This window comes from Lontra canadensis, unplaced genomic scaffold (genome assembly GCF_010015895.1).
Source record: "Lontra canadensis isolate GAN:19392208 unplaced genomic scaffold, GSC_riverotter_1.0 scaffold74, whole genome shotgun sequence".
Classification (NCBI taxonomy): domain Eukaryota; kingdom Metazoa; phylum Chordata; class Mammalia; order Carnivora; family Mustelidae; genus Lontra; species Lontra canadensis.
In genome coordinates this window covers 207,898-222,865 of record NW_022631068.1, presented here as the reverse complement: position 1 = coordinate 222,865, position 14,968 = coordinate 207,898, and the positions used below count along the sequence as shown (strand labels likewise).

The window sequence follows — 14,968 nt, the reverse complement described above, 5'->3', positions numbered from 1 at the left end:
GAAGCTGGAGGAAGAGAACATTCTAGATCTCAGACTATGATTCTCCAGCCAGGAGTACACAAGTATGAGTGGGGGAATCCAGAAGAGTCAAAGCCTTCAAGGCCCTGCGCTGTGGGCCCAGTGGTGGGCTTGCAGATGGCAGGCTGGCATGTACCAGTGCCTTCCGAGAAGCTACGTGCCCCGTCATTGTTGTGACATTCATTGTCTATAATAGTCTGAGACTTCAGGAACAAAGCCCGTCAGAGTCTTTCTGGTCAAGGATCTGAACCTCAAAATTCAAGGTCCTCTACATCTCCATGGGGCTTGTCCTGGTCTCTATTCTGAAAGGTCCATTAATCCCAATGTGACCTTAACTCAAAGAGCTTCTCAGAAGGCTGCATACATTTTAATAGGAGATTTGACAAGAAAGTTTTTTCCAACCTCTGCTGCATGAACAGTGGGATTTCAGCTAGTGTGACATCAGTGCAAGCTACATGGGGTGCAGTGAGTGTGGGTGTGTGATGGAGGGGGGGCAGGAAGGCCTCCTTGGCCCCCACTGAAGACAACTGTGACAAGTCCCACTCATACAGCAGTCCCCTCCCGCCCAGGGTGACTCACTGACAAGAGCTGTCACAATTTCTTCCATGCTCTCCAGAAAGCTGCTGAGGTGCTGAGTAAAGGGCAGGTGTGGGGACGTGACCTGGGCGACCACAGCCGCAGCCTCAGCCCGCGTGGCCTCTGAGTGGCTGTCATCAGTCAGGATGTCGGCCAAGCACAGAACGCCGTCCACCTGCAGGGGGGAGAGAGGGCATGGCCCTGTACATCCCAGGAGAGCACCACTGCTCACGACAGTGAGGAGATAGACACAAGCCCCCCACAGGGTCCAACCATCCCAGGACTCTGTGTGGAGCCAGGAAAACCTGGTGGCAAGGCCGCTGAAGGACCCCAAGTCCTGCATCTGAAGCCTTACCCTTGGCTCCAGCAGAGACCGGTGACCTCCCAGGGGCTTCTTAGATAGCAGACACCAAGCCAAGCGCCCAGGGGCTAGCCCCTGACAATGCACCACAGCAAAATACAGTAAAAAGAACAGTCACTTAGAAATCCCACACCCCGAGCTCCAGCCCTGGCCCCCTCTTACTTGAACCGTATGACTTGGTCATAGTCACAGCCTCTCTGAGACACTGTATCTTCATCCACCAACAGGGTGTTGGGGATTAAGGTGATGAAGTAGGCGATGCGAATCCAGACAGGACGCTTGACAAGTGTTGGCTCTCTCTTCCCTTCCTTGGGTTAGCTCTAGGCTGGGGTCAACCTCCTTCCCTCCGTATCCTGTCCTCTGCCATCCTCGCCCGCTAGAAAGACGGCTGCTCCCCTAGAGGCTTGCTCCTTCTGCCTAACCAGAGAGGAACGAACTGGGGTGTGGTGGGATGGGAATGCCAGATAAAGGCTTCAGCTTCCCAGTTCTGCCTCCATCAGACTTACTTACTCATGGCACAATAATAGCTTCTACTTATCAAGAGTTCATCTCTCCAAGTACAGTACGCATACCATTTCCTCCTTGTCAGAAGCCTTGGAGGCCAGCATGATTAGTCTCCCCATTTTACAGATGAAGAAACCGAGACACAAAAAGGTTCACTGACTTGCTGCAGATCACAAACTTTAAAACAAGTTGGTTTGGAATTTGAACCCGAATTGTCTAGCTTCAAAGCCCACGGTTTCTTTCTTTTTTTTTTTTTTAAAGATTTTATTTATTCATTTGATAGAGAAAGATCACAGGCAGGCAGAGAGGCAGGCAGAGAGAGAGGAGGAAGCAGGATCCCTGCTGAGCAGAGAGCCCGATGCGGGGCCCGATCCCAGGACCCTGGGATCACGACCCGAGCCGAAGGCAGAGGCCTAACACACTGAGCCACCCAGGCGCCCCAAGCCCACGGTTTCTATCAGGACATCATACTGCCTCCTGAGAAGTCACAGCTGAGCTCAGACCTCCGCCTCATCAAGCATCAGTAGATGAGTCTTTCTGGAGAAAGGCAGGGGAGGGGTGGTGGGTAGTAATGTATCAGAGTTAGCTCAGCAGGGTGCGTGCTGCCCCTGAGATACCCCAGGACACCAACCTGCCTGAGGACCCTGTTATCAAGCACCCAGAAGTCCTCCCCCTGTTAGGAGTGGGGGCAGGGATGAGGCCGGGAAGAACCAGGGAGAGGTGAAGTGAGGAGACCTCCGTGCCAATGCTCCCCATGCCTGCTGAAGGCCCGGGGCTCCTGTCCCTACACCTTCACTTCCTGCCACTCAGCTCAAGCAGTTCTCCAGAGGTCAGTGTTTCTCTTGACTAATTACCACCATTGACTTCTGGGCCTCACTTAAATGGCTCTTGGGAGCTGTAAGGCCCATTAGCTGTAAAAGCCTTTGGCAATCTCAGACTCAGAAAGAGACGAACGTGGGAAGAGGAGCTGGGGGAGCTGTCCACAATAAAACTCACCTGGAAGTGCCTAATAAAAAAGAACAAATAGCAGCCAGGCGGCCGCTGGCAGGACTGGACTCATGCCAGACATCTGACTAGGGGGCCTTCAGAGGGGGCCTCACTGGGGCCCAGGTAAGCAAAGGGGGCTGCTCTGGGCCTCGAAAGAGGAAGCAGCCCTACTGGCAGCTTGCCAACATAAGAAACTGCCTGGCCTTTATCCCTTTCCCCCTTCCAGCACTATCCATGGTGACAGCTAATGGTCTCAGTTATCTGGTCTCCTCAGTCTGATCTTGGAGGCATATGGAATTGCATTCCCAAACCCATCTGAGAGTGCTGGTCAGGCCCAAACCAGACCCAAATCTAGTCCCCAGTACATGCTTGGAGATGGGCCACTCTAAACACACTAGAGAGGCCAGGGGCTAATGGTCTCCAAGGGCTTGGGTCATCAACGGCTGGACAGCAGGCCTGCTTTCCAACGCAAAATGCTCCTCAGCAAACCCACCAAGTGTGATTTCCCCAAAGCAGAGGTAAGCCAGGGCAGGGTAGCCCCTGCAGTGAAGCAGGAGGCTCATCCACAAATAACCATTTTACAGTGTGGTTTCCCATGAGGACACCCTCTGGGGAGGCCCCTGGAAGCCACCCTGACTTAATGCCCACATCCCAGCTTGGGGTGGTGGCCCTCAGAGCTCTGTTAGCAACATTGCGTTCACCACACTGTTTCTCCAAGAGGTGTCCGAGGACCAGCTGCACCAAATTCACTGAGGATTTCTCCAAGGCATGTTTCTGGGCCCCACCCAGACCTACTCAGACTCTGGGGAGGCCTGTAATTTGCCTTTTAACAAGGTTTACAGATGACTTTGTGCCCAGCAATTGGGAGGAGCACTGTGATGTGATTCTGTCTCCCCTGTCTGTGTCCCCTGTCGCCCTGGACACTCTGCAAGCCTGGGGACGACAGCTCATTCAGGCCTCACATGTAGTAGCAGGCTTTGGGCACAGGAGGAGTAAATGCAAGTGAGTGACAGCCGAAAACTTGAACACACACTTTAGATGAGTAAAGGGAGAGGAACAGCATTGCAGAGGAGATATTGGGAGCAAAGGCCACCACAGGAAAGAGCAGCTCCAGAAAGAAAGAGCAGCTCCTGGAGTCCACAGATTCATGACCTCAAGAGAGTGACTCTGACTGAGCCTGATTCCTCTTCTGCCCTTAGATTTCCCAGAGAAGAATGTCTGTGGTGTCCTGTCCTAGCAACTGGCCGCTGTCCTGCTTCCCTTATGCTTCAGATCTCTTCTAGTATCTTGTTAATTACAAAATATACCATCCCTTCCAAAGAGAACACATGTGTGTGTGTTGCAAATGTATGACATACAAAAAAATATCAAAATGAACAACTATCTGTGTGTATGTATATGCCTAATATCCAGAAATTCTAGTATTAGGAATAAAATAACATCAGAAAGCCCCCAGTATGCAGTTCTTGATCTCATATCTCTGTTGTTCCCTAGTGGATGGGCCACTACCCTGAATTTTGTGCTTATTATTCCCTGTTTTCTTTAGAGATTTATTGCATGTATATTGCTTTATAAAATTTTGAACTTGACATAAATGGTTTCATACTGTATATAGCAGTTTGCTTTATCCCCCCATCAGCATTATGTTTGGGAAACTCCTTCCTGTTGGTGCCTGTGGCTAAGGTCCATTTATTTTCACTGATGGGTGGTATTTCATTGTATAAACTGATTGTGATTCATTTATGTATTCTCCTATCGATGGTTATTTGAGTCATTTCTCAGTTTTTGCTATAACATATAATAATATTCTGTATATGCTATATAATATACAGTAAATATTCTTCTAAGTGTCTTCTGGTGCATAGATGCCAGATTCTCTACGGGTCTCCATCGAGGAGTGGAATTACTAACTCATAGGGTCTGCACATCTTTAATTTTATTAGTGTTGTCAAGTTGTTCTGCAGAACAGCTGTAGCAATCTATATTCCCATCAGTAATGTATAAACTCAGTTAACTCCATATTCTTGCAAACATTTGGTACTGTCAGATTCTAAATTTTTGCCAGTTTGGTGGATATGCAGAATTTGTATTTTAATATGCATGTCTTCACTTTCTACAAAGAAGCTCTGAGCCTTTTCACGCTTCCATTTTACTTTGATTAGGTTTGGCTTTTGATTTTGGTTTTTGCCACTTGGACTTTTTCTATGAATTGCCTGTTCATGTGTTTTGCCCATTTTTCTATTTGGGAGTTGTCACATTGGGCCAATTTCCTGGGCCTTTGGCTCTGATGATAATGATGTGCCACTCTGCCTGCTTGTCAGCAAGATGCCACTAGCCCAAGTTGATCTCTGTGTGCATCACCCTCTCAGCAACTCCAACCCAGCCAGCTCATCACAAGTGAGAGGCCTGGAGGGACTATACCACTGGGCTCTAGGCTTCCCAGTGCCTGAACCCATTCCTGTAGCATCAGAACATGCACAGGCTCTGGAGTCACACCTACCTGGGTCTGTATCCTGCTTCTGCATCTTATTAGCTGCACAATCTTTGTACTTACTTTGAGACTTTATCTCTAAGTGGGGGTAAAAATACCCACGTCAGAGGATATTGGAAGTTAATAAAGATAATGTAGGTAAAATATCTGCCACATGGTGGTGCCATCATCCCATCTCTTCCACACCTGATGATTGTAGCCATCTCTAGATCTGGGGCCCTGATTCCTACTCACCTTTCTGTAGGGCCCCCCAGGACTGAGACCCCACTGGGAACCTCAGCCCTCTGAGTTGGGGCCCACAGGCTTTCCTACTTGTTTGAGCACCAACTCATGCAGCCCAGAACTAGAACTTTTAAAAGAGGAGTGACTCCTATTTCAATTCCTGACCAGCATCAATAAGATGAATAACTACAATCCCTCAGAGGAGAATAAAGAGAAAAGTAGGATAGTCCCTGCATCTCTTCATAGCTCATCAAACATTAATTGTGCACCTACCTTGTGGTGGGCCCTGAACTAGGCCCTGGTACAAAGATGAATCAGGATGAAACAAGAGATGGAGAAACAAAGACAGAGAGATGCACAGAGAAATAAAAGATGAAAGAGAGAGAGAAAAATCACATGTTTAAAAAGGATTTGGGGATTTGCCTGGCAGCCTCCCAGTCCCTCTTTGACTTGACCTTTCCACCTCAGTGCTCTCTCCTGCTTGGGACTCCATGATACCTCATTTGGGGGGCTCATCTCTTCCCTAGCTAACTACCACTATCGTTTGCTCCTTTAGTCTGCCCTCCTTTGCATGCACCTAAGGTAGCTTACCCAAGGTTCCCCCGTTAGCCCCATTTGTACCATCTCAGTCAAGAACACCCAAGCCAATTGGCCTCAGTGACTCACTCTGATGACTCCCAAACCTAGCTCTGCAGCCCCAACCTTCTTTCCTGAGATCCACATCTACATTTCCAGCCTGCCACTCAATCACTTTATGTTTAACTCCCAAATTAATTCGCCTGGATATTCCATAGGCACCTCAAACCCAGTTCACCTAAAGCTTGAGTGGTCATCTTCCCAGTCCCTGCCCCAACTCCCTTCTTAGATTCAGGTAAGACATCTCCTCTGTGAACACATGTCTGCCTCCCACAGAGTGTCTCTGTCCTTCCAGCTGCCATACCACTCTGGTCTGATCACAACTAGCACACTTATTGTGTCAGGCTGTCTGCATAAGTTTATATGTCCACCCCTATATGCTGCTATATGTTTATATGTCCACCCCTATACAGCAGCACTATATGCTGCTCTGGGCAGCTCCTGTACTGAATCATCTCTGGTCCCCAGCACCCAGCTGAAGCCTGACACATGGCAGTTAACACAGCAGGCTGAATGGTGGGGAGACAGAGCACTGAGAAGGCAGAGTTCATCAAGGCCATGAAGCACATTAGTGCCAGGGCCGGAATTCCCATCCTGGCCTCCTCACCCTTTGCCCTGTGCCCCTCTGGGCAGCCTTTGGAAAAGGCAGTGAATGGAGAAGCAAGTGAAAGGGTCAGGTCAATGGGGGCTGCTTAGCTTAGTTCCTACACTGGCCCCAGGAGTGGCCCAGCCTGAGGCCAGCTTCCTCAAACACTGGTCCCATTTCTGAAAAGTCTCCATCCTCACACCACGACTTCCCATCCCTGGACATAAACTTAATGATGCCAGGAGAACAATTTAATCAAAGCACTTTCACACCTCTAAAGAAATTGCTGCTGGAAGCACTTATATGTAATTAGCTTTTACATGGAATGGGATTGGCCTGGGCCCAAGGCTAAGCTTTCCTCATGGGAGGGCATGCAAGTGATGATGAGGATGGTATGACCTGGTCATCACCTGAGTAGCAGGGCTGATGCACCTGGAGTCTGGACACAGAGGGAGCTAGTGGAACCCAAAATGCACAGTAAACATTACATCAGATTTATGAGCAAACTTCTCCTCCCACTAATTATTAAAAAAGCATCACTGGTGGCGTTAATGCCGATATCTAAAGGATACTGGCTAGTACATAAAGACCCACCATATATTCTGGTGCTGGGTTGCTATCTTCCAGTTCCATTCTGCATGTTTAATTTTTAGGGAAAGGCAGAAGGTTGCTGGGTTGTAACACTTAACAGAATCACACGAATGTGGTGGCAACTCAGCCATAGGGGAGGAAGAACACCTAAAGACCCCCGGATTTCCTTTCATCTGTCTGTCCACTCAGACACTTGAAGTCTGCAGGGGAAAAAAAAAAGACAAGTGGGGACCACAAAGCTGTGGGAATTCTGCTTATGGGACCAGGCAGGACAGATCTGCTTGCCCAGGCAAGATATAGCCAGAGGGAAAAGTCAATCATAGAGAGGGAAGCAAATGTCATGCCCAAGGAAACAAAGACAAGTGGGCCAAGGGACAGGGAGAAGCATTGGGTGGAATAAATGAATCCATCCATCAGAAGCAAGATCTGAATGCGGGATATAAACCAGATCAGGGCAAGTTCCAACACAGAATCTGTGCACAACGTAAGGGGTTAAAGGCTCACTTTATAAAATGGGGTATTTGTTTTAAGGAGTGCTGGTAGAGCTGACAGCTCTGTAGAAAGCTATGAAAGTAAAACAGGCCTCTGGGAGGGTCATATTATCCTCCTTCCAAACTAACATGTCCCAGACACCACTCAACCTCCTTTGCTATTGCAAACAAGAATTTTGTATTAAAAGCTCAGTGTCAAAATGGATAAAACAAACATTAATATGTAATAGAGAATGGGACAATGGATGAAAGGGATTATAACCAGTTTGCTAAGGAAGTCATTGAGGTACAGAGAGATGAGGTATTGCAGTAGAGGAAAACCAGCGATAGAATCACTTTATTTTACTGACAAATAAAAAATAATTTCCCTGTCAGGCACATGATTTTCCTTAAAGTGGATTGTCAAACAGATGCTCTGAAGGCCTTTGGGGGTAGGAGAGGAGTTTGGGAGAGGGTATCAAAAGACCAGCAAGAACAAATTCACTTCCCTTTGAGTTAGGGTTAGCAGGCCTGTGCTGATGTAAAAACACCAAGTTTTCAGCAAAGCACTCCTGGTCACAGCTCAGGTGGGAATTGTGCCAAAAATGCTTCTAGACCAGTGGTTCTTAGCCTGGGTTCTCAGATGATTAGAATCATCTGGGAAAGTTTTAAAATTACTAATGCCTGGGATTCACCACCAGAAAATCTGATTTAATTGATCTGGGATAGAGTCTTGGTATCAATATTTTTAAAGACTCCTCAACTAATTCCAACAGGGATCTTAGGTTGAGCACCCCTGTCCCAGATGTACCTATGGTATGGTAGAAGCTGCCCAATCTTAGGAGAGAGAAAAGTCAGGCTTCACAATTCACCTGTGCTACTTGCTGACTTGGTGAAATGAGCAGGTTACTTACCTTCTCTGAGCCTGTTATCTAATCCTTAAAGTGATAATGATATCACAGTTAATAATGAAATAGTAAATAAAATTTTGAAGGAATTCCCCCAAACCAGGAAAAAGACAGATATCCATTATCACCACTCTTATTTTACATTTTACAGTGGCCTTAGCCAATGAAATAAGATAAGAAAAAGAAATACAAAGGTAAAATTACCAGAAAAGAGGAAGAACTTTCATAGTTTAAAGATCCCATGACTATGTACACAATCTGAACACAATCCAAATCTGTATAAAATCCAAAAGAGTCTATATACCATTATATTCAAAATTGTATTTTCTATGTATCAGCAACAATTAGAAAGTAAGATTTTAAGATAGGACTTAATAAGCATAAAACACACCCAGAAATAAGTCTTAAAAAGATATTCAAGATGTTGACACTCATGTAAGATGTTGAAAACTCAAAACATAACTAAGAGAAATTAAGGCAGTCTCTATAAAGAGATTATACTACATTTATTGATTGGAAAACTCTATACTGTCTAAGATGTCAATAATCCCAAAATTTATTTATAAATTTAAAGAAATCCCAATCAAAATCCTTGCAGGTATTTCTGTGGGAATTAACAAGTGGATTCTAAAATGTACAGAAAAAGAAAAATAACTTAGAATTACCAAGATAATCTTAAAGAACAAAGTTAGAGGATTTATACTACTAAATGCTAAAATTTGTTATAGACTACAGGGACTCAGACAGTGTCATCTTGGCACAAGGATGGACAAAAGACTAATGGAACAGGAAAAAGAAAAAAATTCCAGAAACAGACTCACTTTACTAACAACAAAGTCACCTCTTTAATTAAATGGTGAAAGATGGTCTTTTTGGCAAATGGTGCTAGAACAACTGGATATCACTTGGAAAACACTGAATTTCGAACACCACTAAAAAAATTAATTTGAAATAGATCAGAGACCTAAATATAGAGTGTAACACAATAAAGCTTCTAGAAGAAAATATAGGATACCTTCATGATTAGGGGGTAAACAAACACTTTTTTTTAGGGTTTTTATACTTTTTTAAAATGAACATATAATGTATTATTTGTTTCAGGGATACAGGTCTGTGGTTCATCAGTCTTACACAATACACAGCACTCACTGTAGCATGTACCCTCCCCAATGTCCATCACCTAGCCTCCCCATCCCTCCCATACCCCTCCACTGGAGCAACCCTCAGTTTGTTTCCAGAGATTAAGAGTCTCTTATGATTTAAATAAGCACTTCTTCAATGGACACAAAAAGCACCAACTATGAAAGAATAGATCAATAAACTGGACTTTACCTAAGTTAAGCCTTTCTATTCATCAGAAGACACCATTAAGAGAATGGAAGAGCAGACCACGGGCTGAGAATGTATATTCTCAAGACATATACCTGACAAAAGTTTCATACGTAGAATATGTTTATCCAAGTTTATAATTCAATAACAAAAAGACAAAGAAGTCATTTTTTTTAAATGGACCAAAGTGTCAGACATTTCACAGAAAATATCCTAAGGGTCAATAAGGATGTGGGAAAATGCTCAAAATCATTGCTCATCAGGAGAATGACAATGAAACCCACCCTGCGAGGCCACTCTGCACCTTGAGCAGATGACAATGGGGGCACTGCCTATCCAGCTATGGCTAAGTGGCAAAGTGCTTCCTACCTCTGACGCAGCCCAGAGAAGAATGAAACTCCCCTGCATGTTGTTCCTTCTCCCTGGGCATGTCCAACCATCTCCCCTCCCTCTTCCTCTTTCTCATCCCCCCTCCCTCTCCCTGTCTCTCTCTGACTCTGCTGCTGGGGACCACAGGCTGGTCACCTGCTGGCCGGGGCAGGACAGTGGTTCTGGCTCTGTGCTGTGAGAGCGGGCCTACTCTCCATGTGAGTGGGTCCTCCCTAGTCAGGTTTGCCCCACACCGACACCTTCTGCCACCCCCTCAGCCTCCTTAGCCTCTCCCCTTCCTGCCCGAGCAACTGCCTTTCCCTGGCTCACCTCCAGACTTCAGAAGCCAAAGGGGAAGGCAGCGTGGGGGGTGCAGGCTCCTCTACACCTTGTCCAGGGTCCCCAGGAACCCCCGCATCCCCGTGGCCCAGCTTCCTGCCTCCCCAGCATCGGCATTGTGTTTACATCGGACTTATTTATTTTCTGCTCTCACCAGATTGCTTGGGGGACAGGCGGGAAATGCACTTCTCCGAGTCTGTGCCTCCTCAGCCCACCACCCACCTGCACAGAAGCACAGGCCTCCATCTGTGAACTCCCAGGGGGGAGGCACCCAGGCAACTCCTCAAGGAACGAGGGCCATTGCCCCCTCACCACACACCCAACCCTGGAGAAGAGGCCCCAGAATTCCCAGCCCGGCCTGCTCACCGCTTCGGACATTTGTTCATCACATTTGTCTTCCAAAATTATTTCATATGTCACACGGTCCCCGGGGAACACACGCCTCCCTCCGCCAAATGAGAAAACGGAGTTTCGTGGGGACTAGAAAACTTGCTTATGGGTCTTCAGCAAACCCGCGGCAAAGGACAGTCTGGCCCGGGTTCTCCCCATAAACCCCTAAGCTGGGGACAAGGTTTGTTTGGGGACCCAAGAATGTGGGCTCGGGGCCAGAGGAGTGAAAGCAAGAGGAGGGCAAGCTGGAACAAATTACTAGGGATGGATGGTATAAAAGGGGGCTCAGGGAAAATCCCACAGACAGATTTTGGGGCATTCTGTCCTTACTGAAGGGATGTTTCATTATCTGCACTCCCCACGCCCACCCCACCCCTGGGCCTGAAACAGTTCACAGAGGCCAGGCTGCAGCCCAGTGAGCTCCCATGACCTGCCTTCTGGCCTCAGGCCTGCTGCTCACAGTAGGAGTGGGGGGTGTGTGTGCACATCACCTCCCTTCTCTGGGCCTCTACTCTCTCCTCTGCAATGGGGAAGAATGCACTAGAACTCTTCCAACAATATTTATCCAGTCATATGGCAAGCATTGCTCACCTGGGTGTGCAAGCCACTTCCCTGATGGGCTACGTGGTGGACAATATGGTGTCTATTGGTAGGAAGCCGAGACAGAGCTCCGAGGCCAGGCAGCGTGGGACACGCTTCAGGAGCAGCTGCGAGTACAGTGTGAGTGCCAGGAGGGAAGAGAGCAGTTGGGAAGGCTGACCAGAGAAGGGCATCAGAGCCCTTTCAGCAAGGGCGTGTGAGACGCCTTCCCAGGCCTCCCCAGCCTAGGCAGGTGCACCAAAGCAAGGAAGGCCTGAAGATGTCCAGTGGAGGACTCTGGCAGGAAAGGGGAAAAAATGCCTCACGTGTATGGCACATGCACTCATTTCATCCTCACAGCCTGCAAGGTAGGGACTATCACTCCTCTTTACATATGAAGGGACCAGGACTTAGAAGACTACCAGGTCAACACCTCTTAAGTGCTGAAACTGGGCATGGAACCCAGGCTTGCTCACCAAAGGGGTAATGTGCCAGAAGCAGTCTGCTCACAGGCACCTCTGTGTCAGGCCGAGCGGTTTGGGGTCCAGTGAGAACTGGGGAGGCTCAGGAAGGTTTCTGGGAGTCGGACACACGTTAGATTACAAATTCTATCCACATCCTTCTTCTCGAGGAAGCTGGATTGGTAGGAAGAAGTTCCTGTTGCCTTGAATTTTCAAATCTCCCTCCTTCCTCCCCACACACATGACATACACAGGACACACTGTTCTGGATGGGTGGTTCGGACCCTGAGCCCACCAGCCTGGACAGCTCCAGAAGACGGCCTCAGGCAGAGACAGGGCTGCCGCTGCCGCTCTTATCCACCAGGGGTCGCTGCCGCACAACGCACGGGAACCTACGGCAGCCCCGACGGAGCCCAGCCTGCCTCCGCTGCTGCACTTGTTCCCGCTGCCAGAGGGCTCCCTGCCTTGTCCAAACTCGGGTTGTGCCTTGTGCATGGGCTGCAGCCCCCCAAACCAGCAGGGCCTTCCTTCAGTCTGAACAATACTGGCCTGTCATCTCAGCGCGAACTCTTGCGGGTTGGCGGGGGTGGGGGGAGTGGATTGGGGGAGGGAGGGCTTGCAGGGAGGTGGGACAGTGCCTAATTTTGTTCTTGCCTCTTCACATCCTGGCCTCCTTCAAGCCACCTCACCCCCTACTCTCAAGGCAGAGGGAGAAGCTTGGGAGACTTGGAACTCAGGAAAGGAAATGAACCACACTCCCTCTAGACAGTCCCCTTGCAGTCCCCACCCCTGTCTACCTGCCAGTCAGCACAGACAGTTGACCTCGAACCCTGGGGTTCTTTGCACTGTTCCAGCCCATTTCCAAGGCAGGTGAAGGCCTGCACCTGGGGGCTGGAGGGGAGGGGGAAGCTGATAAGCTTCGGAGGGTTGAGCCCTGGGATGGAGAGGTATCTGGGATCTCCATCCAGAGACATTATCTCTCTTTCTCTCTCCCTCTAGGAGCTACTCCTGGCTAAAGAAGGGGCTGCAAGTTAAATTAAGCAGATTTCTTGCCCCACTCTCCCCACCAAACCTCACTGACAAACTAGAACTGACTATATCAAGATAGAATAGCTTCCTTGCCCTGGGGTCTGCACACCACACTGTTTTTAGCTAGGGAAAGTATGCAAAGAAGACTGTAGCAAATAGAACCTATAGCTGGGAGCAAAAAAAATGGGGTTCCCAACCCAGGCTCTGCCTCCCTCACTGTGTCTGTATGCCTTCCAGCCTCAACTCTGCCCTCTGTAAAATGGGTGGGACCATCTCTCTCTGCCTTCCTTATAATGTGATTGTGAGAATCAAATGAGAAAAAGAAAGTAAAAACTGGATTTTTTTGTGTGAATATTATCTATTTATGATCATCTGCAACTCTGCAGGGAAGAAGCAGGGAGAGAAAGTCCTGTGAAATGGCAGCTGGAGTGGCAGATCGTGCCCTAGTGGCCCCCTTACACCTTGCCCCCTCCTGCCAAGGGTCTCTGGGATTTAAAAAGCTGGATTCAGGCCCCCCCGCCTCCAGCCTAGCCCTTCAGAAGTCGGGGCATCTCAATCCCAAGAAATGGGCCCAGGAGACAGGGGAGGGGTGGCAGAGCTGCGTGGAGAGAGGCAGCAGTTTTCCCAACCCTTGCCACTGATAATTTTCTTCTTGGACTTGAAATTGAACCCTCATTCCCTGCCCTCTGCTCATCTTTAATTTCTTTCCATCTTTAATTTCTCCATCGATTTTCATTAAACTCTCCTTTTGGCTCCAGCACAGGGTGAACTCCTTATTTGAAAAAATAAACAAAAGGGAGGGGGTGGGAATAAAAGGAAGCTCTTTTGAAAGCAAGATGGTTTCTGGTCTCAAGGCTGGAAGAGGCACTTCCTAGAACTGTCTCTGAGGTTGTCTGAGGCTGTCTTAGCAATGGGCTTTGGGTGCCCCCCATGTCCCCATTATGGCCCTAGACCCATGGGTTCCTACCCCTCAGATCCCCCCCCCCCTGCCTGGACCACAGCCCCAGTCTCGCTCAAGCCCCCACCCCCTGCAACTCCATCCTGGCCCCTGGCCCTGTCCAAACCCGGCTCCTGCACCCGCAGTGCCCTGACCATCCCTCTCACTGCGCAGAACATCTGGGACTCTGCCAGGACTGTTGTAAAAGTCCCAGGACTCAGCCTCTTTAGGGGTATGCAGGGTTTCCCCAGATCCACCTGAAATAGTAGAGACAAATGGGCAAGAAAGAGGAAGAGGAAGCCAACCCAGGTGGAGTGCTCCCTCCTCGCAGGCACCATAGGGCGAGCCCCGCCCACACTGTCCCACCGCCTCATCGTGGCCCCTCCACCAAGGAAGAGTTGTCCCCAAGTTATAAAGTGGAAACCATGGTTCAGAGAGGAATGACTTGTCCCCTAGCTCTCTGTCAGCCTATCTAAACCCTACAGCTCTCCCCAGGAAGTCTGTCATGACCAGGCCAGGCAGGCTGGGTCGTCTCTGGCCATCCAGATGGAGTTGGGTCTGTCTGCTCTCATTGGACTGTGTGGCTCTGGGGCCCTCACTCCCTCCTGGGCCCTTGTTTTCTTCCTCCAGTCTTCTCCAAGGTAGGATCCAGAGAACATTGTCTTTTTTTCAGGCTCCCCCAGTTCATTGAATATAGAGCTCCTGAAAGACTTAGAGCTCCACCATCCACTGGCCAGCTGTGGAGAACCTCTGCCTTTGCTGAGGCCCCTTTCCCTTGGCCTGCCTGGGAGCTCCTCCTTTGTCCTCTGAGCCAAGCTCCACTGCCTCCCTACTCCCGCCTTCACCAGCACCCAAAGCAGAGGTGGTGCCACTGGCCTGTGGCCTCTGATGGCCATGGAACAGCCCCTTTCCGCTGTCTGAATTTCTTGGCTTTGCCCCAGCCAACCCCAGGGGGAGAGAGAGAACATAGCTGTTTGTCCCTCCTCTCCAGAGCCTAGCACAGAGTCTGGGGAATGAGGGGTGACTACCTGCCAAGGACACAAGGCACGTAGGACAGACTTCCTGAAACTCACTGGTTTAGGGGAAATACAATGTAGGAGAGGCTGCGGCCAGGATGAACCAGGCCTCTGAAAAGAAAGAATAGATTCTTGAAAGACACTCCAGACACCTTTGGAGAGGCCTGCA

At 48.8% G+C, this 14,968-nt stretch overlaps 1 protein-coding gene across 1 annotated transcript in view; it reads right to left on the bottom strand.

The window, feature by feature from the left end:
* The window catches only part of INSC (INSC spindle orientation adaptor protein), a 120,568-nt gene that overhangs the window by 23,531 nt on the left and 82,069 nt on the right, over positions 1-14,968 (bottom strand). The window contains exon 10 of the mRNA XM_032881247.1: positions 598-769. Coding sequence (XP_032737138.1) covers positions 598-769 — 172 coding nt within the window. The remainder of the gene's footprint in view (positions 1-597; positions 770-14,968) is intronic.